This window comes from Python bivittatus, unplaced genomic scaffold, assembly GCF_059951505.1.
Source record: "Python bivittatus isolate LINGU-HERP-01145 unplaced genomic scaffold, Pbiv_v1 ctg000590_np1212, whole genome shotgun sequence".
NCBI classification, from domain to species: domain Eukaryota; kingdom Metazoa; phylum Chordata; class Lepidosauria; order Squamata; family Pythonidae; genus Python; species Python bivittatus.
Window position 1 is genome coordinate 23,992,588 of NW_028277086.1, and position 20,123 is coordinate 24,012,710.

A 20,123-nucleotide genomic window follows, 5' to 3' on the forward strand; every position below is an offset into this window, starting at 1 on the left:
TTAACATGCACCTCTGGAGAACTGTTTCTCTGCCACGTGATGGCTGGCTGTAATGACTAGTACATTTTCGGCAAGCTGCAGCTGCATGGAGGGGACCCTATTTTCCGCTCATTCGTGCCCTTGCTCTGTTGAGCATCTGCCTCTTTAAAAAGTGTGTGTGTGCATAAAGCCAAAGCCACACTGCAAAGTGCTGGGGAAGCTTAGCTTTGCTGCGAAGCCCAACCCTGCGTGAAACCTAACTAGCTAGGCAATCTGCAATTCCTGATTGACAGCAGGACTAGCATTATGCAAATGGAGCCTGAGAGAAGAGCCGCTGGGGAACAGAACCGTGATCCAGGGGCTCTGTTAGGGATCTCTCTACACACGCCTCCTCTAAATCCAGTCCCCTTGCTCGTTGTCTTTTCTCTTTCTCCTTTTTGCAGTGGTGGTGCAGCTTAATAACCAATAAATGCCTCCCTTCCACCTAAAAAAGTTGACCCTTTCTTGGGTATGAATAAATCCAGTCTTCCGTGCAGTTCCCTTTTTTCTATCAGCAAAAGAGATGTATGTGTGTCAGCTCATAAACTCAGGATGTATTGGGTGATATTTGGCAGGGTAATGTGCTAATCTTTAAACCTTTATGTTTTCAATCCTGTTTAAATGTAGGTTTTTTGGCACCAAAGTGTCTGTGCATGCACACTCCCTCCCTCTTCTCCTCTCCTTCAGTCTGAAGCCTTATGTAGGTCAGGCTCGGCTTAACCAGATTTCACGAACCTGCGTCAGCTTAAGCTGAAGGAATTTTAATAAACCCTCCCCTGTAGGCGTGGGCCTAAATGAGACAAGCCTAGTTAAGCCTGATCTTTTTTCTGTTTGTGAAAAAGAGCTGAGCAGAGCTAGGATCTGTGTGGTGGTTTCAGGAACTGCTGCTTCTTCAGGCTGGAGAGGACGATGGTTGGGAAGGCCAGATCCTCGAATTTCACTTTGTCTGAAAAGCTCGATTTGCTGAAACTTGTCAAGCCATATGTTAACATTCTCGAGGAACACACCAACAAACATTCAGTCATAGTGGAAAAAAACAAGTGCTGGGACATCATAGCTGATAACTACAATGCCATTGGAGTTGACCGCCCTCCTCGCACTGCCCAGGGCCTGCGCACACTATACAAAAGGCTCAAGGAATATGCCAAGCAAGAACTCCTACAGCAAAAGGAGACCCTTTGTGACTACAAAAGCTACATCTCTGAACCGACTAAGAAAGTTGTGGAAATGATCCCCCAGATTTCCACTGTGTGTTTGAGAGAGAGGAATAATCTGCCATGGTAAGTTGTCTTTTATGTTGGGCTTGAATGGCCAACTCGAGCATCTCCTGCCTTGTTTTCCAGTCCTTGTTTGAGCTAAACGCTTTAGCTTAGAAAAACTAAAAACGCTGTAATTCAAGTTGGTTTTTCAAAACGGGTCGACTGGTCAGTTTAGCTTGCAGCTGTATTTCAGGGATCTTATTGTCAGACCCTTGGCAAGTGAGGGTTAAGAAAAAATCCAAGTGAAATAGGAGCTCCAACTTTTACCCCTCCCCTTTTAATAGGCATAGCATTCAAACATTGACCAAGCGAACGGCTGTTCTACATTTAAGGTAGTACGGTGCTGCAGTCCTCTGCCTGCAAACAGAAGCTGTTGCCTGTTTTGGATAAAATCTACATAAAGTCGAGTTGGAGAACAAAGGAGCTCACTCCTGCATGTGCCCAGACAAGGATTATGTTAATCTCCCAGAGCGGAATACATTTTAAACTGCATTTGGACTTTTTAGATGATTTTACTTGGTATTCTACTTTGCCTTTTAACAATACGAGTGGATTAAAAAACCATTTTTTTTCTTTTGCTTTGTCTGAAGGCAGAATAAAGATAAAGCTGTAATTAAACTTACAAAGAGAATGTGCACAGGTTTACAAAGATAAGGATGCTGCAGTTGCACAAAATCTTTTATTTTTAGAGCAGGCTTTTTTGTGTTTCATCAAATTGAAGCTTGTCTAGATTTGAGCCAGACATACAACAGGCAAGCTGTGTTCGACCTTTCTTGCAGGGCCTTTGCTATTACCCTTTTCTCCACTGCGTGCTTCCCACATCTGCCCTGTGCCCTTAGTTTTTTTTTTAAACGCCTTAAGGAAAAGTGAACATCTCTTTCTCTGGCTCCTATTGCTACTATTTAAATTTATGCCATTTATTGTGCTAAACAAATGTAATAAACTTAAGTGGAATTAGATCTAGGGAGGCTGGCATGTATGGGCATGCTAGTCAACCCTTGATTTGCCCTGCCTCCGGTTACATTAAACAGTACTATTCTCTAAATCACAGCCATGGAAGATGCTGTGAAATAAAGATATGCCAGTAGTAAGTTCTTTTGATGTAAGAATTTTGCATCAGCTGTTTATAGGACAAGAAATGACATAATAAAATAATAATAATTAGATTTTTATCCCAGCTTTTTTATATAACTCAAAACAGCAAACATACCAAATACGCCTACAAAAATGGTGTTTTGCAGTCTAACACATATAGTTAAAAGTGTATAAGTTCAGTTGGGACTGTAGTCTAAAAACTGCCGCAGTATCCTTGAGATACAGGGTTTTCACAGTGGTTATTCAGGCTGAAATGTTCAAAATTGGGCCAAAATCACCCACTTTGGTTGAAAGACGTTACTTAAACTATTGAACCAGTGAAGCAGGTATTATCTTGGTAACAGATTTGAGGTTGAGTAATAATGGCTAGAGTACCATTATTGTTAAGTAATCTGGCTTAGATGCTGTGTAGCACCCAAATATTTATTTTTTTAAAACCCACAGTGATACATTGCTTAAACTTTCTCTTGAAATATAATGATTATCGCTGTGGGTCAGTGTTATAGAATAATTTATCTGGAATATTAACCACTGGAAATTGAATGTCACGGTTCTAAACATGTTTTGTGGGGATAAATTTCATTAATATAAATTATTCCATTGTCCCTCCATGTAGATCTTTAAAATAAGGGGAAAATGTAAAAGCTTTTTGTTTAAAAGAGAACCAAAGATCTAGTTGGCCACAAAGAGTTTGCCTTCCCAACCAGCTTGGTTTTGTCTCTTCATCTTTCCATCTCTTTCCATGGCTGTTACTCTTACATTGCTCTCATTTTCCTTGCAGCCATAATTTGTGCATTGCCAGATATCATATTTATTTATGAGAAAGACAGCTGCTAGAATTAATGAATCAGGAGATGAACTAGCCATTAAAGTGAAAAAGGGACTTATCCTTTTCCCAGTTGAAAATTGGGTGGAAGTTGCACAGTGGTCTTGTCTATCCAAGCTATTTTACTTTGCTTGGCAATGTTACATGATGAATCTTAGTGGTTCAATTTGATGCCAGCTGCTTTCATAACTAATTAGGTGTGACTCCAGTTTTTTCTCTGTGAGTTGCCCGCTACGCAAGGTCATATGAGTAATGCTCCATTGCTTTCAGCTGCTGATTTGCTGTGACCTGAAACCCCTGCTTGGATCTTTGCATTTTGAATGTCCTGACGTGCACTTTATTTATTTATATTTCATCGCCCATCTCACTGGGGAGTGACTCTGGGCGGTTTACAGTAAAAACAGAATAAACATTAATTAAAATAGATAAATATTAATTAAAATATTTATTTATATTTCAGATTTGTCACCGTCCATCTCACTGTGGGGTGACTGGGCAGTTTATGCTAAAAAACAAACTTAAACTTAGCAAGTTCTGTTGAAATTATTGTAGCTTGCTTCTAAGAAAATGATGTCAACAAATGTTCCTTTCTTTAGTGTTAGAAAGTTTAGAGTAGCCTTTCTGTAGAGGAACTGAGCACGTTGGATGGTGTTGCAAGATCTAGCTGAAGGAAAAACTATGGCCTAACATGCAGTAATAATGGAGGATTTTTGAATAATTAATTATTCAATTTATTTGAAAAAAATAACCATTTCCTTCAAGGGAGGAGTTTGAATGGAGCAGCAATGATAGGGGATGAAAATATCTGTCCTTTTAGAACTTTTCCTTGTCCAGGAAATCCTTATTGCCCTTTCATCCAACTTGTATCACAATGAGGTTCTAATTATATCTTTGTATATAATGTGAACTTTGTAGTGGGAACAGGAAGATCCAGGAGATCCTTTGGAGTTAACAAATAATAAGTAGACCTAGATTAAGTTATGTTATTCCAAATTTGTTTTTATTTCAAAATATTGGTACAGTTGTTTTTACCAGGGGTCAACGTGCTATGGCTTAAGGGTTACACAGATACCTAGCCCCATGTATGCCTCTTCCCAAATTGCACCAGCGGCCAAGAGAGTTTTTTAGAGGCATTTTAACCTATCTATTGCTTAATAGATGTGTTAAGTCCCTGGAAAGCTTAATACTTTTGTTTTATCTTTAACAAAGAGTAATTCCCCAAAACATGGGAAGGAAAGGGGCTGGAAATATAATGCCACTCATTCCAGTGTATTCAGTGTTTCACTGCTTCTACCTTCAATGTTTCTTAAGCCACTATATCAGAGTTGAAGTCCACACATCTTAAAGTTCCCAAGCTTGAGAAAAAGTGTACTATATGGCAAGAGGATGATTTCCCTGTCTCCTTTCCTTTCACTGTCTTCTGAAAATGGCAGGATCATTTACTGACTTACTGCTAGATTGGAAGACACTTGAAAGCTGCTCAGCTTTCTAAGTGCTCTTCTCAGTCCAATTCCAGGTGAGCAGCTGACCCTGACATTCCTTGAAGTCCTCTGCAGGAGTCACAGCCTTGAGAGAAGGGAAGAGTTGGAATGAATTCAAATAATAGCAACCTATGTGGACTTTTTTTTTCTTCCTAGCATTTTCCGCAGCTGCAGGGTCTGCTTTTTTCAGATCGACTGAAAGTTGATCCACTGGCTGCAACAGGAATTAACTGACTAGCTTGTCGCCCTAGCCTGATGTTGTGGGCTGAGAGAGAGTGACTGGCCCAAAGTCACCCAGCCAGCTTTCATGTCTAAGGCAGGACTAGAACTCACAGTCTCCTGGTTTGTAACCAGTAGACCAACCTGGCTCTCTCTATGTGGGCTTTTTCTGGTTAATGCTGTCCATGATCCTTCTGACTAGTAAGCAATTTTGGAGGATATGTGCAGTGCAGATATGGAAATAAATAATTTAAGACATGGGGAAAGAACCTGTGGCCTTCCAGAACTTGCTGGACTACAACTTGCTGTATCTTTCGCTATTGGCTATGCTACCTGTGGCTGCTGGGGGTTGTAATTCTGCAGCTTCTCAAGAGCCACAGGCTTCTTGTCCGTGCTTTCAGGAAAAACAGTCTTCAGGGAAGAAAGTCATCTTGAACAAAGAGAATTATACAGACAAGAAGCATTCAAGGTTTAATGGCTCATAATAATAATATTGTCCTCTCTTTTTCTCTTGTCTCTGATGGTGGCAGATGTTGTGGAGTCCTTGGGGTTCTCTGAGCTTGGTTCTTTTTTTGCAAATGTTTCACCAAGCTCAGAGAACCCCAAGGACTCCACAGTTCAACCCTGAGCTACACATATTTGCCTCTGTTGGCGGCAGGTATACACATAGACAATTATGAGTCTCTTTTTATCAGAACACAAGTAGCTCAGTAGTTGATTAAAAATGTTAATCTCCCATGATTTGAGCTCGATTCTTGGTGATTATATGGACACATTTACGTAGTTTTCTTAGCCACAGTAAAAGTTACGGTACTTGCCATTGCCTTCTTATGGAAAACTTTTTCAATTGCCCCGTGTAGCCTACAGCCCTAGGCTTTCCTGGTAGCCTTTTATCCAATTACTAACCAGGTCTGCACTGTTTAGCTTTTATGGGCTCAGTAATGTCAATTCTGTGCTGCTTTGTGTCCACTGTCTTTTGTGGATAAAAAAGACTCTGTTCCCTAATGCCTAAAATATTTCTCTGTTTTAGTGCTACCCTGGTAAAAGAAACCGTTGCTACTACAAGCTCTCCACAGCTAGTGTTGGAGCCCCATCCTGCTGCTATCACACTGGAGCTGGATCAAGAAGAAGAGGACGTCAAGCCACCACCTTCACTGATAGTTGAATTGCAAACACAGGAGAACTTGGAACAAAGAGAACAGCAACATATGGTCCATGTCATGGAGAGATCTCCATCAACTTCCCTGTCTTCTGTGGATATAAGAATGCTATCTCCATCGCCTATCCCCAGACGAGATGAGTTTTTCAGGCTCGAAAGTGGAGAACGATTTAGGCCAGCATGTGGAGGGTATGATCCACAAATGTTGCAAATGCTAAAAGAAGAACATCACATAATTTTGGAAAATCAGAGGAAAATTGGGCTCTATATCCAAGAAAAAAGGGATGGGTTGAAAAGGAGGCAACAGCTGGAAGAAGAGCTTTTGAGAGCAAAAATTAAAGTGGAAAAATTAAAGGCAATACGGTTACGTCGTGATCTTCCTGAATTCAACAGTCTTTGAATATAAAGCAATTCTGCTGCATAAAACCATGGTTATTTTATATTTGATTAGAAAAGATCACTTACTTTGTTTATTTGGATGGATTGGAAGTAGAAGGGCAAAAGAATTTATGTTTTTTTCATTTTGGATTTCATTCATGTTTGCAAGAAATTCAAAGACATTTTCCACTGGTTTTCCCAGGTTTTCAGATCTGAAGGAAAACCAGATCTAAGACTTAAAAAATAATCCTTTTTGAAATCTTGTGATCTTAATACTGTTAGTGAAAGCCAATATTGATTTATGAAGCTCTTGTAAAAGGTTCTGGTTTAATTTTCTATTTCATTTTTTTTTCTGGGAACAATTCTTACCTATCCATTCAAAATATTTATTTGTGGGTAAATAAATATATGCAAAGTGGAGAAAATGACTGCTCCTTTTTCCTTCTTTCATAAGACAAAGGATAACTAGTATGGCCTTATGCTAGTGTGCATTTTCTTGTTGAGCTGAACAGTTGGAATATGATTCTACAATATTTAAGAATGTTATAATTCTGAAATCGGTAAACAGTTCAGAATAAAAATAATATCTCTGACACTTTCTCCTTGTTTTTGTCAAACATTCTGCAGTCTAGTTAAGAATTATGGGAGTCTGATAGAGCAAGTTGAGGAATAAATAAATCTAGACAGTGCTCAGTATTTTCAGGGTCAGTTTATACATGATTTCTATGCATAGCCACAAGTGCATAATCCATCTGAATTCTAGAGGAAGCTGTAGTCTGTCATAAAATGTCTTAAGAAGAATAAAGATTACTGCCATTTTGCTTGGGTAGTCATTTGGTGGAATATGGGACTGGTATGCACAGTTCCTGGCTAGAAATTTTGCATATATGTAGAGGTATTGATGGGTCCCTATCCATATGCGTAACAGTGTAACATGTAGGGCTCATCTGAATGTTTATATATATAAACGTGTGTGTGTGTGTGTATAAACATAAATGTTTATATATCTGTATGCAATCAAGTAGATACTTCAGGGAGAGAACAGAGTATTCCATTAATTTTTTAAAGGTTGCAATTGATGTACCATTCAGAACTCTACCTTTTCCATTTTGTTGCATAGAACTTTCCATTTCTTACCCAATAAATAATTCGAATTCTGTACTCATTTAGCACATTTAATCATTGTTGCCCTTTCTCTCTTGTTAGGAACAACCTTTCTTCCTCAAAACATCTTATGCATCTGCAAAACTGTTTTTTCCCCAAGCTTGATGATACTAGTACTTCTCTTTTGGATGAATTTTGTATTTTGGCTACATAAGAAGCAATGAAATCAGTATCAGGATACATATATATACCCCATTGTGCTATTCCCTTTCAGGCTAAGCAGCGTTATATGGAGTGCAGAAAAGGAGTAGTAAATAGATAAAGAAATTAAATGCATGATATGAAAAAAAGAAAAGGAAATATTATACCAGTTCTGTTCACTGTAGCTTTCCTTATCTCTGGATCCTTAAAAACCATCCTTGTTTCTCCCATGTCCATCCACTGCTTACACATTGCCTTTATTGCTTAAACTTCTTGTTCCTGTCTTACTGAGGATCTCATCAGTTCCATCCAATCATGGCTTCCTCATTCTTCTCCTTTCCTTCAACCTATTCACTTTTCATGTGTTTTTCTACAATTTGACTTTAATTCATTCTCTCTGTGTGACCAACCATCTCAGAGTACTTATTTTTGTATTGATCACTCACTGTTCTTATCCAATTCACATTCTATCAATTGTTTTTCTCCATTTAAGTACCCTGTGCCCACTGCATTCAACCTTCCTGTTTCTCTTGACATACAGTCAGGTCCAGAAATATTGGGACATCGACACAATTCTAACATCTTTGGCTCTATACACCACCACAATGGATTTGGAATGAAACAAACACAATGTGCGTTAACTGCAGACTGTCAGCTTTAATTTGAGGGTATGTACAACCAACTCAGGTGAACGGTGTAGGAATTACAACAGTTTGCATATGTGCCTCCCACTTGTTAAGGGACCAAAAGTAATGGAACAGAATAATAATCATACATCAAACTTTCCCTTTTTAATACTTGGTTGCAAATCTGTTGCAGTCAATCACAGCCTGAAGTCTGGAACGCATAGACATCACCAGACGCTGGATTTCATCCCTGGTGATGCTCTGCCAGGCCTCTACTGCAACTGTCTTCAGTTCCTGCTTGTTCTTGGGGCATTTTCCCTTCAGTTTTGTCTTCAGCAAGTGAAATGCATGCTCAATGGGATTCAGGTCAGGTGATTGACTTGGCCATTGCATAACACTCCACTTCTGTCCCTTCAAAAACTCTTTGGTTGCTTTTGCAGTATGCTTTGGGTCATTGTCCATCTGTACTGTGAAGCGCCGTCCAATGAGTTCTGCAGCATTTGGCTGAATGTGAGCAGATAATATTGCCCGAAACACTGCAGAATTCATCCTGCTGCTTTTGTCAGTAGTCACATCATCAATAAATACAAGAGAACCAGTTCCATTGGCGGCCATACATGCCCACGCCATGACACTACCACCACCATGCTTCACTGATGAGGTGGTATGCTTAGGATCATGAGCAGTTCCTTTCCTTCTCCATACTCTTCTCATCACTCTGGTACAAGTTGATCTTGGTCTCATCTGTCCATAGGATGTTGTTCCAGAACTGTGAAGGCTTTTTTAGATGTCGTTTGGCAAACTCTAATCTGGCCTTCCTGTTTTTGAGGCTCACCAATGGTTTACATCTTGTGGTGAACCCTCTGTATTCACTCTGGTGAAGTCTTCTTTTGATTGTTGACTTTGACACACAGACACCTACCTCCTGGAGAGTGTTCTTGATCTGGGCAACTGTTGTGAAGGGTGTTTTCTTCACCAGGGAACGAATTCTTCGGTCATCCACTACAGTTGTTTTCCATTGTCTCCCGGGTCTTTTGGTATTGCTGAGCTCACCGGTGCGTTCCTTCTTTTTGAGAATGTTCCAAACAGTTGTTTTGGCCACACCTAATGTTCTTGATATCTCTCTGATGGGTTTGTTTTGTTTCTTCAGCCTAATGATGGCTTGCTTCACTGATAGTGACAGCTCTTTGGATCTCATCTTGAGAGTTGACAGCAACAGATTCCAAATGCAAATAGCACGCTTGAAATGAACTCTGGGCCTTTTATCTGTACATTGTAATTGGGGTACTGAGGGGATATCACACACCTGGCCATGGAACAGCTGAGAAGCCAATTGTCCCATTACTTTTGGTCCCTTACCAAGTGGGAGGCACATATGCAAACTGTTGTAATTCTACACCGTTCACCTGAGTTGGATGTACATACCCTCAAATTAAAGCTGACAGTCTGCAGTTAACGCACATTGTGTTTGTTTCATTCCAAATCCATTGTGGTGGTATATAGAGCCAAAGATGTTAGAATTGTGTTGATGTCCCAATATTTCTGGACCTGACTATATCTAACTCTCACTTTCATATAATAAAGGAGTTAAAAACCATACTTTTATACACAGCCATAGTTGCTTCTTTTGACAAATATTCCTTGCAGCAAACCACATATACTCATTACATTTCTACTACTTGCTCTAGTTTTTGCCATTTACAACTTGCAATCATTCATTACATTTCCATTTCTCTAAGCTAAGCTAGCTTAGTCTTTGCTATATTAATTTTCAGATCCAAAGTACGCATTGCATCATACAATCCATATAACTTTCATGACAAATCACATAGGATCTCAGCTAACAATACAATATTGCTTGCATAAAAAGGTGCATATGTATTTATCCAACCAGTTCACCACAAAACATTCCTTATAGGTTTATCAATAAATACATTAAACGCTCTAGGGGATATCACATCCTTTTCTTACTTCCATGCTTTATATTTCTCCAATTATACCAACTGCATCACATTGTTACAGGATCTATAACTTTTCATTCATTTTTTTTTCTTCGACACTAACATTTCTAGCACTAACATTTCAGTTCTATCCTTCAACATAATCACTTTCATTCCCTTGCAGATCTCTAAATACTGCTTCCAATATTTGCTCACTTTAATTTAATCCCAAATATTTTCATCACTTTTATTTTTAATTCCATTCATTTTGGAGGCTGCATTCATTCTGATGGAGATTCTACTTCCAGAACATTTTTCTTTATTTCCATCAAAATTGTTCTGCATTTTCTCTGCCTCTTAATCTTAGCTATTCTTTACCTTGTATTTGATGATACTGCCCATTAGCCTCTGGTTGTTGCTGTTATGGGCATGTAGGTAATGAAATCCCAGAGAATTGAATCAGAATTAAAAAATAATATTTTCTAATCAAACATGATAAAAATGTATTATTGTACGTGTATATTAACTTAACTGTGAAGGGCTTTGGATTCTATCTCCAAAAAAATACTTCTGATTGGGAATGTAGCACCCACCTTTAGAACCTTAAAGGAACTGCTCCTTTTCCTAGAATTGTTATGGTCATAGTTGCTTTAAAATGCTGGAAACAGGTGCCACATTCATGCTCCATATGCTCTGTACCATCTTTTGGAGACTGAATCCAACTGCTGTACAGCCCTGTTATATAAACTACTCTTTGGCATATTTTTGAAAGTTAAGATGACCCAACCTGAGGCATTAAGAAAGATAGAAACATGTTGCATGTGAGGGGCTGTCCATAATGATGTATTGCATCCTACTCCAGCAGCCATTTCTCTGTGTTGGACAGTTCCAATATCCAGTGTCAGAATGTGCATATTGGCTGAGGATGATGGGAATTTATAGTCCCATACACCTGGAAACCACCAGTTTACAGGAAGGCTGAATGATTGCTTTAGGGTCCTTGCTTCTCAGAGCCATTTGGATGGCCACTGTGAAATCAGGATGATGGACTAGACCAGTGTTTCTCAACCTTAGCAACATTAAGAAGTGTAGACTTCAACTCGGAGTTCAACTCCACATGTCTTAAAGTTACCAAGGTTGAGAAACACTGGACTAGACAGTCCTTGGGGTTCTCTGAGCTTGGTGTTTTCTTGCAAACATTTTGTTACCGGGCTAGGTAACATTGTCAGTGCTAGAATGGAATGGGGTTTGCTCTCTGTTTATATACTATGGCATGCCCTGTCAGTGTTGGTGGGGGTGGGGGTTTTGTTTTGTTTTATTTTTTCCCTTTGGTAGTTCCTTGATTAGGGTATTGTTTACTGCTTGATTGTATGTCTGGTGATAATCTTGGTGTTAATCTCTGCTCCTCTGGGTGATGATTGCTGGTGAGGAGATGTTCTGGTCTTTTGTTTTCCTTTCTATTCTCTCTTTTGAATAGTGTGTAGATGTTGTTTATCTCTATGTGCCTGCTGATGGCTGCCTTGTCTGAATACCAAGCTTCCAAGAATTCCCTCGCATTTTTGGATTTAGCTTGGTCTAAGATGCTGAGTTTCCCAGTTGAAACTATGGTTAAGTCTGTCCATGTGTAGTGAGATTAAGGAGTTTTCATCATGTCTTATGACTACTAGTTGGTGTTCATGGATGCGCTGTGCACGCCTTCTGCCCATATGTGGTACCTATTGTGGTACCACATATGGGCGTCAAGCGCCTCAGAAAGCATGCAGATGGGATAAATTTGCACGCAGGCAAACCTCCACCAAGGAACAACTACTCTTTCTACATGAATGCCTAAGATAGCATACTTTGTCCACCAGCATCAAATATAAACCTTCAATAAACTGCACAGCTGGATGGAAAATAGTGCAACAAAGCGGCTGTAAAACGTTACGACTAATGATCATGGATGCACACCTCAGACTTAACACATACCAGCATACCATAGACAACCTCAAGGAGCAACTGGAACAAACCATGATCCCAGAGGATACAAATATACTGACAACCACCATCAAGAACACATCACTAAGACAAGCTGAGAAAAGAAAAACAAAACTTCAAACTAAACTGCTCAAACTAAACCCCAGAAACAAAGAGGTACCTGAACCAGAATGGGTAATGAACATGTCCAGCCAACCACTGTCCACTGCAGCACGCAATATCCTCCAGAAAGGCCTCAACTATAACATGGACAATGCTAATCAGCTAGAATTCTGTGCAGCCTTAGAAGAAGCATTTAAAACTACAGGACTAAACACAGAGACCCAAGAAATCATAAGGCAGACAATCATACCACAGATCAGAAGAACACAGTATCAATACCAACTCAAAGCAGAGGACAGAGCAGCCCTCAATAGCCTAAGGAAGGACCAAACCATCATCATACTCCCAGCAGACAAAGACCGAACCACAGTTGTTATGGATAAATCACAATACAGTGGTACCTTGGGTTACGAACGCCTCTGTTAACGAACTTTTCGGGTTACGACCAGCTCCGGCCGCAAAAATTTACCTCGGTTTGCGAACTCCGCCTTGGGGTACGAACAGGATACGCGGCCATTTTCCCTCCCGTGACATGGTCCACGGCCATTTTTCCGCCCCTGACACGTGGTCTGCGGCCATTTTTCTGCCCCTGACACATGGTCCGCGGCCATTTTCCGCCCCTGACACATGGTCCGCGGCCATTTTCCGCCCCTGACACGTGGTCCGCGGCCATTTTCCGCCCCTGACACGTGGTCTGCGGCCATTTTTCTGCCCCTGACACATGGTCCGCGGCCATTTTCCGCCCCTGACACGTGGTCCGCGGCCATTTTCCGCCCCTGACACGTGGTCCGCGGTCATTTTCCGCCCCTGACACGTGGTCCGCGGCCATTTTTCCGCCCCTGACAGGTGGTCCGTGGCCATTTTTCCGCCCCTTACACGTGGTCCGCGGCCATTTTCCGCCCCTGACACGTGGTCGTAGGGAGGGGGACTCTCCCTCCAAGCAATAGCCGCCTCCCTGTCCTCCACGCCAGAACGGATTAACGGTAATTACATTGAACCTTATGGGGAAATTTCCTTCAGGTTGCGACCAATTCAGGGTGCGACCAGAGTCACGGAACGAATTAAGTTCGTAAACCGAGGTTCCACTGTATTTGCAAAGAGCCATAAAGTCATTAGAGGACAAAGAAACCTACATTCCAGTTAACACCAACCCAATACAGAAACTAGACAACCTAATCAAGAGAACCCTTAATGACCTAACCAAGAAAGGCCAGATTACAAAAGAACAGTGGCAGATGAAAAGCAGTGGACCCATCCTCCCATGTTTCTATGGACGACCAAAAATACACAAGCTTGACATACCGTTCCAACCAATTGTATCTTTACCAGGGACTCCAACATACAACATAGCGAAAGAACTGACAAAAAAGCTTGGACATCTCACAGAGAAGAGTGAATATTCTATCAACTCCTCACTACAGTGCCTCCAGAAAATCAAAGATGTACACATAGATGAAGATGAAATTATGGTCTCATTTGATGTCACAGCACTCTTTACATCCATAAACCCAGAACTAGCAAAAGAATCCATATCAGCAGTACTACACAACACACATGACCTAACCAGATACACCCAGATCGAAATACCCAGAATCATGGATCTCATCAACCTCTGCCTCACTACCTATTTTCAGTTTGATGGACAAATATACCAACAAATCAAAGGCACACCCATGGGATCACCACTGTCAGGACTCATAGAGATTGTAATGCAGTGCCTAGAAGCTATAGCACTTCTACACATACAACCTAAAGTATGGATCCAGTATATAGATGATACCTTTGTTATATTAAAAAAGGAACAACTAGAAAAGACACATGAAACCATCAACAACATCTTCAAAGGAATAAAATTCACCAGAGAGGAAGAAAACAACAACACACTACCCTTCCTAGATATCCTCATCAGCAGAGGAAACAGCAGCAAATTAGAAACCCAAGTCTATCAGAAGACTAGGCACACTAATCAAGTACTCCATTACCAAAGTAACAACCCAACCTCCCATAAGAGGAGCTGTGTAAGAACATTATTCAGATGAACACAAACGCATTGCAGCAATCCAGAACAGCAGAAAAAGGAAACAGACTACCTATACAACATCTTCCAACAAAATGGATATCCACGAAACTTTATCAAAGTGCCTGATCACTCAACCTACTACAACACAAGCTATGAAAAGGATCACACTGCCATACATCAGAAACGTCTCAGAAACTACTAACAGACTATTACAACCACATGGCATCTCTGTAGCACACAAACCAACTAAAGCCCTCCAAAACATCTTAAGCAAACCTAAAGATCCAGCACCCCAAGAAGAAAAAACAGGAGTCATCTACAACATACAGTGTAAGGACTGTAACAACCACTATGTAGGACAGACAGGCAGAAGGCTTGCAGAGCGCATCCACTCCACAGTTCAACTCTGAGCTACACATATTCCCTTCTATTGGGACTAGACTGAGTCATCCCTTAGTCTCTTTCAACTGGTATAGGACATCAGCTGTTTTTCTCAGCCATCTTGTAGTTAATGTGTGATGTAGTTGCCACAAGTGACAGATTCTCTACTTGGCAGAGGTAATTTATTCTCTATTTGGTTGAGTATTTTGGGGGTGGGAGTGGGGCATATAATTTACAGGAAAAAATTAGAAAGCTATTAACAGTTGGCCAAATTTGTTAAGGCAGGGGAGAGCAACGTGAGGTCTGAAGGTAACATACATCTGACCCCCAGATTTCCTTCCCAGGTTGGTGCCTAAATGTGATTTTTAATCTGAAAGAAAAGAAAAAAGGTTAAATATTTTCATCCATCCATCCATGAATGAGACTTACATTCTAACTTTCCTTTAGGGCCTCAAACATAGCAATCCTTCCTCCATTTCACCCTAAGGAAAACAAGGTTCAGTTGAGAGGGCAACTGATCCAAAGTCACCTAGCGAGCTTTCATAGCTGAGGATGATCTTGAACATGGGTTTCCCTGTTCCTCTTCTTTAACTGGCATGTTTATTCAAAGTCATTCACCTTACCAACAACCCAGTTGCCAAAAGGCAATTTGGTATCTAGCCACTCCTACCACAGCACCCATGTTGTGAGAACATTCCAGAACAGTGTTTTTCAATCTTGGCAACTTGGAATTCTGGGAGTTGAAGTCCACCCATCTTCAAGTTGCCAAGGTTGAGAAACACTGCTCCAGACATACAGTATTCTCAACCTTCCAAATGAGCCCTCCAGCATCAAATGTGTGCTGTGAAGATGCATATGAGCCTTAGGGAAAAGGCCTGGATTGAACTTGTAATAAATTATAGATGTGATGGAAGACTTGAGTGAGGAGGTCCAAGGTCATTGGGAGTTGGAGAGGAATCTCAAGCATCTCCTCAGCCTGCAACCTGAGCGTGTGAAAACTAAGAGGATGAGACTGGCACCACCCTAAGGAATTCAGAGTGTTTAGTTGCGGTCATTGGGGTTAGAGTTAGTCTGGCGAGATTCTGTCTAGTAGGTGTAAGCTAATAAAGTAACTGAACTGTTCCTGAATTGTCCCACTGAGTTTCTTGGGCTGAACCTGACATCAGCTCAGCTTTTACCCAACCTGGTCCCCTGGATATAGTGGGCTACAATTCCTATCACCCTCGGCCAACCTGACGGGCAGTCCAAGAGACTGGTGATGATGGGATTATAACTGTTCAACCTACCTGGAGTGTGATTTGCTGGGGAAATCTGAAGTAAATAAGGTGCTTTATAATGCAGCTAAATTGTGAAATTAGATTGTGATTCTTTTTTAATTCATCAAAAGTATAAAAAAGGAAGTAAAAAAGAAACTTGAATTTGCAACAAATAAAATTAATTTATCTCACATCCTTTTAAATATGTCTTTCCAAAAGAGAAATTTAAATACAGTATGATACTACCCACTTTTTACTGATATGTTGAATGTTGTATAGCTCTGTACTCTTGTGATGGTATTTTTATAAATTCCAAGCCCCCAGTTTTGAAATGCCAGTCAGTTATAAATGGCTGTATAGATTTTCACTGTTTTACAAACACAACTTCTCTAATAATAGAAAATGAACCATTTATGAAGAGCGCCTCCTTCTTCTAGATAAGTCAGATAGAATGACTTCTTTAGCTATAAGTAGCTAGCTGGTATGTGACTCTTGAATTTGGCTTCTGCGCAGGGAACCCCTATTTTTCAATAATTCTTCTCTGTCTTATATGCACAGAGGCTATTGCTATACTGTATATAGAAGAGATAGGAAAAGAGATTGCTTTTGGTCTTTCATCCATGATTCCTCTTACCTTTACTTAGGGAGGATTCTTGATTTTTTTAAAATTCACCTATTTTTCTGTTGTTACTTTAATCTGTGAAAGAAACTGGCTTTTAAGAAAGTTTGTAATCAGTTTAGGAACACTTCGTTTTTCCTGTTTTGTGACAGACTACTGTACAGATTTTAAACATTTTGGAACAGTCAATTTTGTCTCAGGAGCATAAACAAAGCCTGTTTCATCTGTGTGCAAATGTAGCCTCATCCTTCTACAAACTCTAAAATCCTTTAGAGTACATATATTTTTAAATTTGAAATATTTGTGTTTTGCCTCTCTTGCAGTCATGCCCAGGTGCAGCAGCTCCTGAATCTATACAAATATCATGAGAATTGCATGGCATAAAATGTCATACAAACTGCCAGCCCAGAGTTTGACTCATCTAATAACTCATCTAATAACTCCCAATGTCAGTGACTACCCATAGCTTTCCTAAAGTGAAATATCTTTCACTCATTTCAGAAAGCCAGAAGAAAAATGCTTTATCACAATTCCTCTGGAAAATTATTTCATAAGTTTGGGACCTCTATCAAAAAGCAATCTTTTTTTGGTGGCGGGGTGGAACAGACCAAGCTAACTTCACACAACAACATTCCACAGCAATTCTTGTTGGAAAATAAAATCCCAATATCCATGTGTTTCTCTCATTTCTTCACTTCAAGTTATTGAACTATTTCTGCAAGTAAAATCAAAGAATTAATTCATGTGGATAGGAATAGTGCAGACCTTTTCCAACTACAGGATGGAATTAGGCCACTTATAAATTTAATAAATAAATAAATAATAAACTCACTTTACTGCATGATATTTAACCAAGTTGCATGTTAATTAGTTAAGTAATATTTGTATATATAATGTTTCATTTACTTAACTCTGGACATGTTCTCTGTTAAAATGCACTGAAGTAATCATGATCATAAAAAAGTCTCTCTGCTAGGGCATAATATGTATGTATATGTATTTAATACGTATAACTACAGTTGCACAGTCCCTATTAAATTTGACCTCTCATGTTTTTGTCCTGCTTGAATTATTGAATACATTGCATTTTTGTAAATTGGGTTTATGTAATGTGGCTTGAAAGGATTACATCTTTTCCTTCCAAGAATGTCTTCAGCTTATCTAAAAGTAATCATTCCTGTTTATCACATAACAAGGCTCAAATCTTTCTAATGCTCATGAATTTTAAGCAACCATATTTCAGTAATCTAAATGGCTTATTGCAGCATTGCTTATTTCAGATCTACAGCAGAGATAATGATATGTCTGTCTGTGTGCTGTGTGTTTTGAGGTGTCTCCTTTGGAAATTATTTTCTTTGTCATGAGTAAGAAAATATATTTGCTGTAAATGATAGATCAATGAAAGCTCTGGGCAATGAGCTTGATCTTTAGTAGGTTGCCAGCAGCATGCTAACATTAAATGCTAATATTAATTATTCATAATACTAGTTTTTCCTACTTACTGTTTGCAAGCTATTCATGGGCATATTTGCTGTTGTGAGTGCAACAAAGTCAAACTTTTAGCCATTTCATTGGATTTGGAAAAGCTCACATCTGAATAATAAAAATAAAAGAAATTTATTTTATGCCTTGTCTTTACACGTACAGTACAGAACTTTCTAATGTGGCTTACCAATTGTAATAAAAATGCAATAATAGAATTATAATAAACAGTGAAAATAGCAATGAAAAACCTACATTATTAGGTTCCTTCTTAAATGAGCAGTTGCCTGAAAGGGAAGGGGAAAGTCCAGCTTGAGCTGGCTCTGAAATTTTTGTTTCCCTCCCATGTTGGTCTTTTCTTCCCCTTATAACAACAATATATAGATCATGTTGCATAAAAATGCCTGAAAAAGACGTACAAGATTTAGCTCAGCTGCATGATTCTCTTTTATATTGATGCTCATTGCCTGCCAAAATCCCCATGAACTGCTTTGGGAACTTATCTGTGCTTAAGTCTGACTGTGAAAGGGAAGCTGATAAGCAAGAAATCAAATTACAATGTCCATTTTATGATAATACGTTATACACAAGGCTTGTTCCTAAGTTGCAGCTGTCAGTTCAGCTTCTTTCTGAAACGTTCGGAAGAAAAGAATGATACTGTCTGGCACAAATACTCAAGCTGGAGGATTTATTTATTTAATATAGATTTTTAGCCTTCCTATTAAATCCCAAGTATGATACAATAGAACAAACCAAAAATCCATACGAAATTAGAAAGTTAAAATTATAACACAGGATCATGACCTCAACTACAGAAACATGCAAATGACTTTGCAACATATGTTTCATGAAAAGCCTGGGCAACATTGAGCAAGCAAACAATGAGAACAAACAGGACTTTGCCAGTGCAATTTAGGAGGGGAGTTAAGGTGATTTTCTAATTATCTTTCCCTTTAAATTGATAGTTTTAGCTGAAAGCCTGAGAAGGGAACAAGAAATAACAAAACATCTTCTACTGGTGGAACCTTAAAAAAATGAAGACAGATGGACAGAAGTTTGCAGCTGTGACCTGTAATGCTTGTGGCATGTTTCTGTTCCTGCCTGAAAAGAATCCAGCCTCTATTTTCAGCTGGTGGCAAACAAAGGATTGGAACAGTGAAAGATTGATGAAAGAAGATGAAGAGATCACAGAAAGAAGGAGGCAATTCTTCATAAGGCAGAGAATCATAGAAAGTGCCCTGTTTGACCAAAGTAAGGATTAGGGATGTCACCGAACACTTTCCAAGACTTACCAGGTCCACTGCTAGTTATTCCTTTCTGCTAATCCATTGTTTGGGGGGAAAATGCTGTAAAAATCTTATAACGATATCCCCATGGATATTGAAGGAAGCTCAGCACCTTTGGGCTCAGGTGGGGTTGTCCTTATTCCTTCTACTCCATAGAAGTGTATTGAAAAAAGAAAGAATACTGCACATGAATGCCTGGCTATCAAACAGTTGATGGAAGAGATTTGGTTTGCTGGCACAAGAAGGGTGTACTTCACAAGGACTGGGGAAAATGTCCTTGGCTGAAGTATGGAGAACTTGATTGGAAGGGCTTTAATGGAGATTGGAGATGAAAGATAAAGACATCAGGAAAAAAAATGTGTGTATTATAGAAAGAAATGGAACTGTTTCTGTAATCGGGCCCTTAAACTCCTCAATGAGAAAACATTGCTGCATAAAGTTTACAGCCTTTGTTATCTATAGACTAATGCTTTGACTATAGGATATAAAAACATGAGATTGCACTCTTAGTCCAGAAAGGCAATTATGATTTAATAGTTATGAGACCGGCTGGTATGAACTAAGGTCACAACTAAATGATCCAATTTGTTCCAAGGAAACAGAAGCAATAGAATGGGAGGAGGAGGATGTCAGCATAAAAGGAAGAGAAAAGGATCACTATACTAGTATCTCAGGAAAGAATGTAAACTGCTAC

The 20,123-nt window shown here is 39.5% G+C and overlaps 2 protein-coding genes and 1 long non-coding RNA gene across 6 annotated transcripts in view; 2 read left to right on the forward strand and 1 right to left on the reverse strand.

Moving 5' to 3' along the window:
- The window catches only part of RAD54B (RAD54 homolog B), a 56,456-nt gene that overhangs the window by 10,665 nt on the left and 25,668 nt on the right, over positions 1 to 20,123 (forward strand). Inside the window, exon 1 of one of the 2 annotated variants that reach the window (XM_088149126.1) lies at positions 18,342 to 19,394. The exons of the other annotated variant lie outside the window; for it this stretch is intronic. Within the exon in view, the coding sequence (XP_088005252.1) occupies positions 19,178 to 19,394 (217 nt within the window). The 5' untranslated portion in view covers positions 18,342 to 19,177. Of the gene's footprint in view, positions 1 to 18,341; positions 19,395 to 20,123 lie in introns of those variants that run through there. 2 annotated transcript variants of the gene reach the window in all.
- FSBP (fibrinogen silencer binding protein) lies at positions 858 to 6,529 on the forward strand. Its single transcript, XM_007444501.3, has 2 exons — positions 858 to 1,298; positions 5,929 to 6,529. Exons 1-2 carry the CDS (start codon positions 928 to 930, stop codon positions 6,455 to 6,457), a joined length of 900 nt encoding a protein of 299 aa, XP_007444563.1. The 5' UTR covers positions 858 to 927; the 3' UTR covers positions 6,458 to 6,529.
- LOC112542965 (uncharacterized) lies at positions 4,134 to 19,648 on the reverse strand. 3 transcript variants are annotated; one of them, XR_015797592.1, is made up of 4 exons: positions 19,436 to 19,648; positions 18,164 to 18,254; positions 5,522 to 6,271; positions 4,134 to 5,441 (listed from the first exon to the last, which is right to left on the reverse strand). It is a non-coding gene; the product is annotated as an uncharacterized LOC112542965 (long non-coding RNA). The 3 variants fall into 3 exon arrangements; XR_015797593.1 differs by lacking the exons at positions 4,134 to 5,441; positions 5,522 to 6,271 and adding an exon at positions 14,704 to 15,268; XR_015797591.1 differs by lacking the exons at positions 4,134 to 5,441; positions 5,522 to 6,271 and adding an exon at positions 14,704 to 16,739.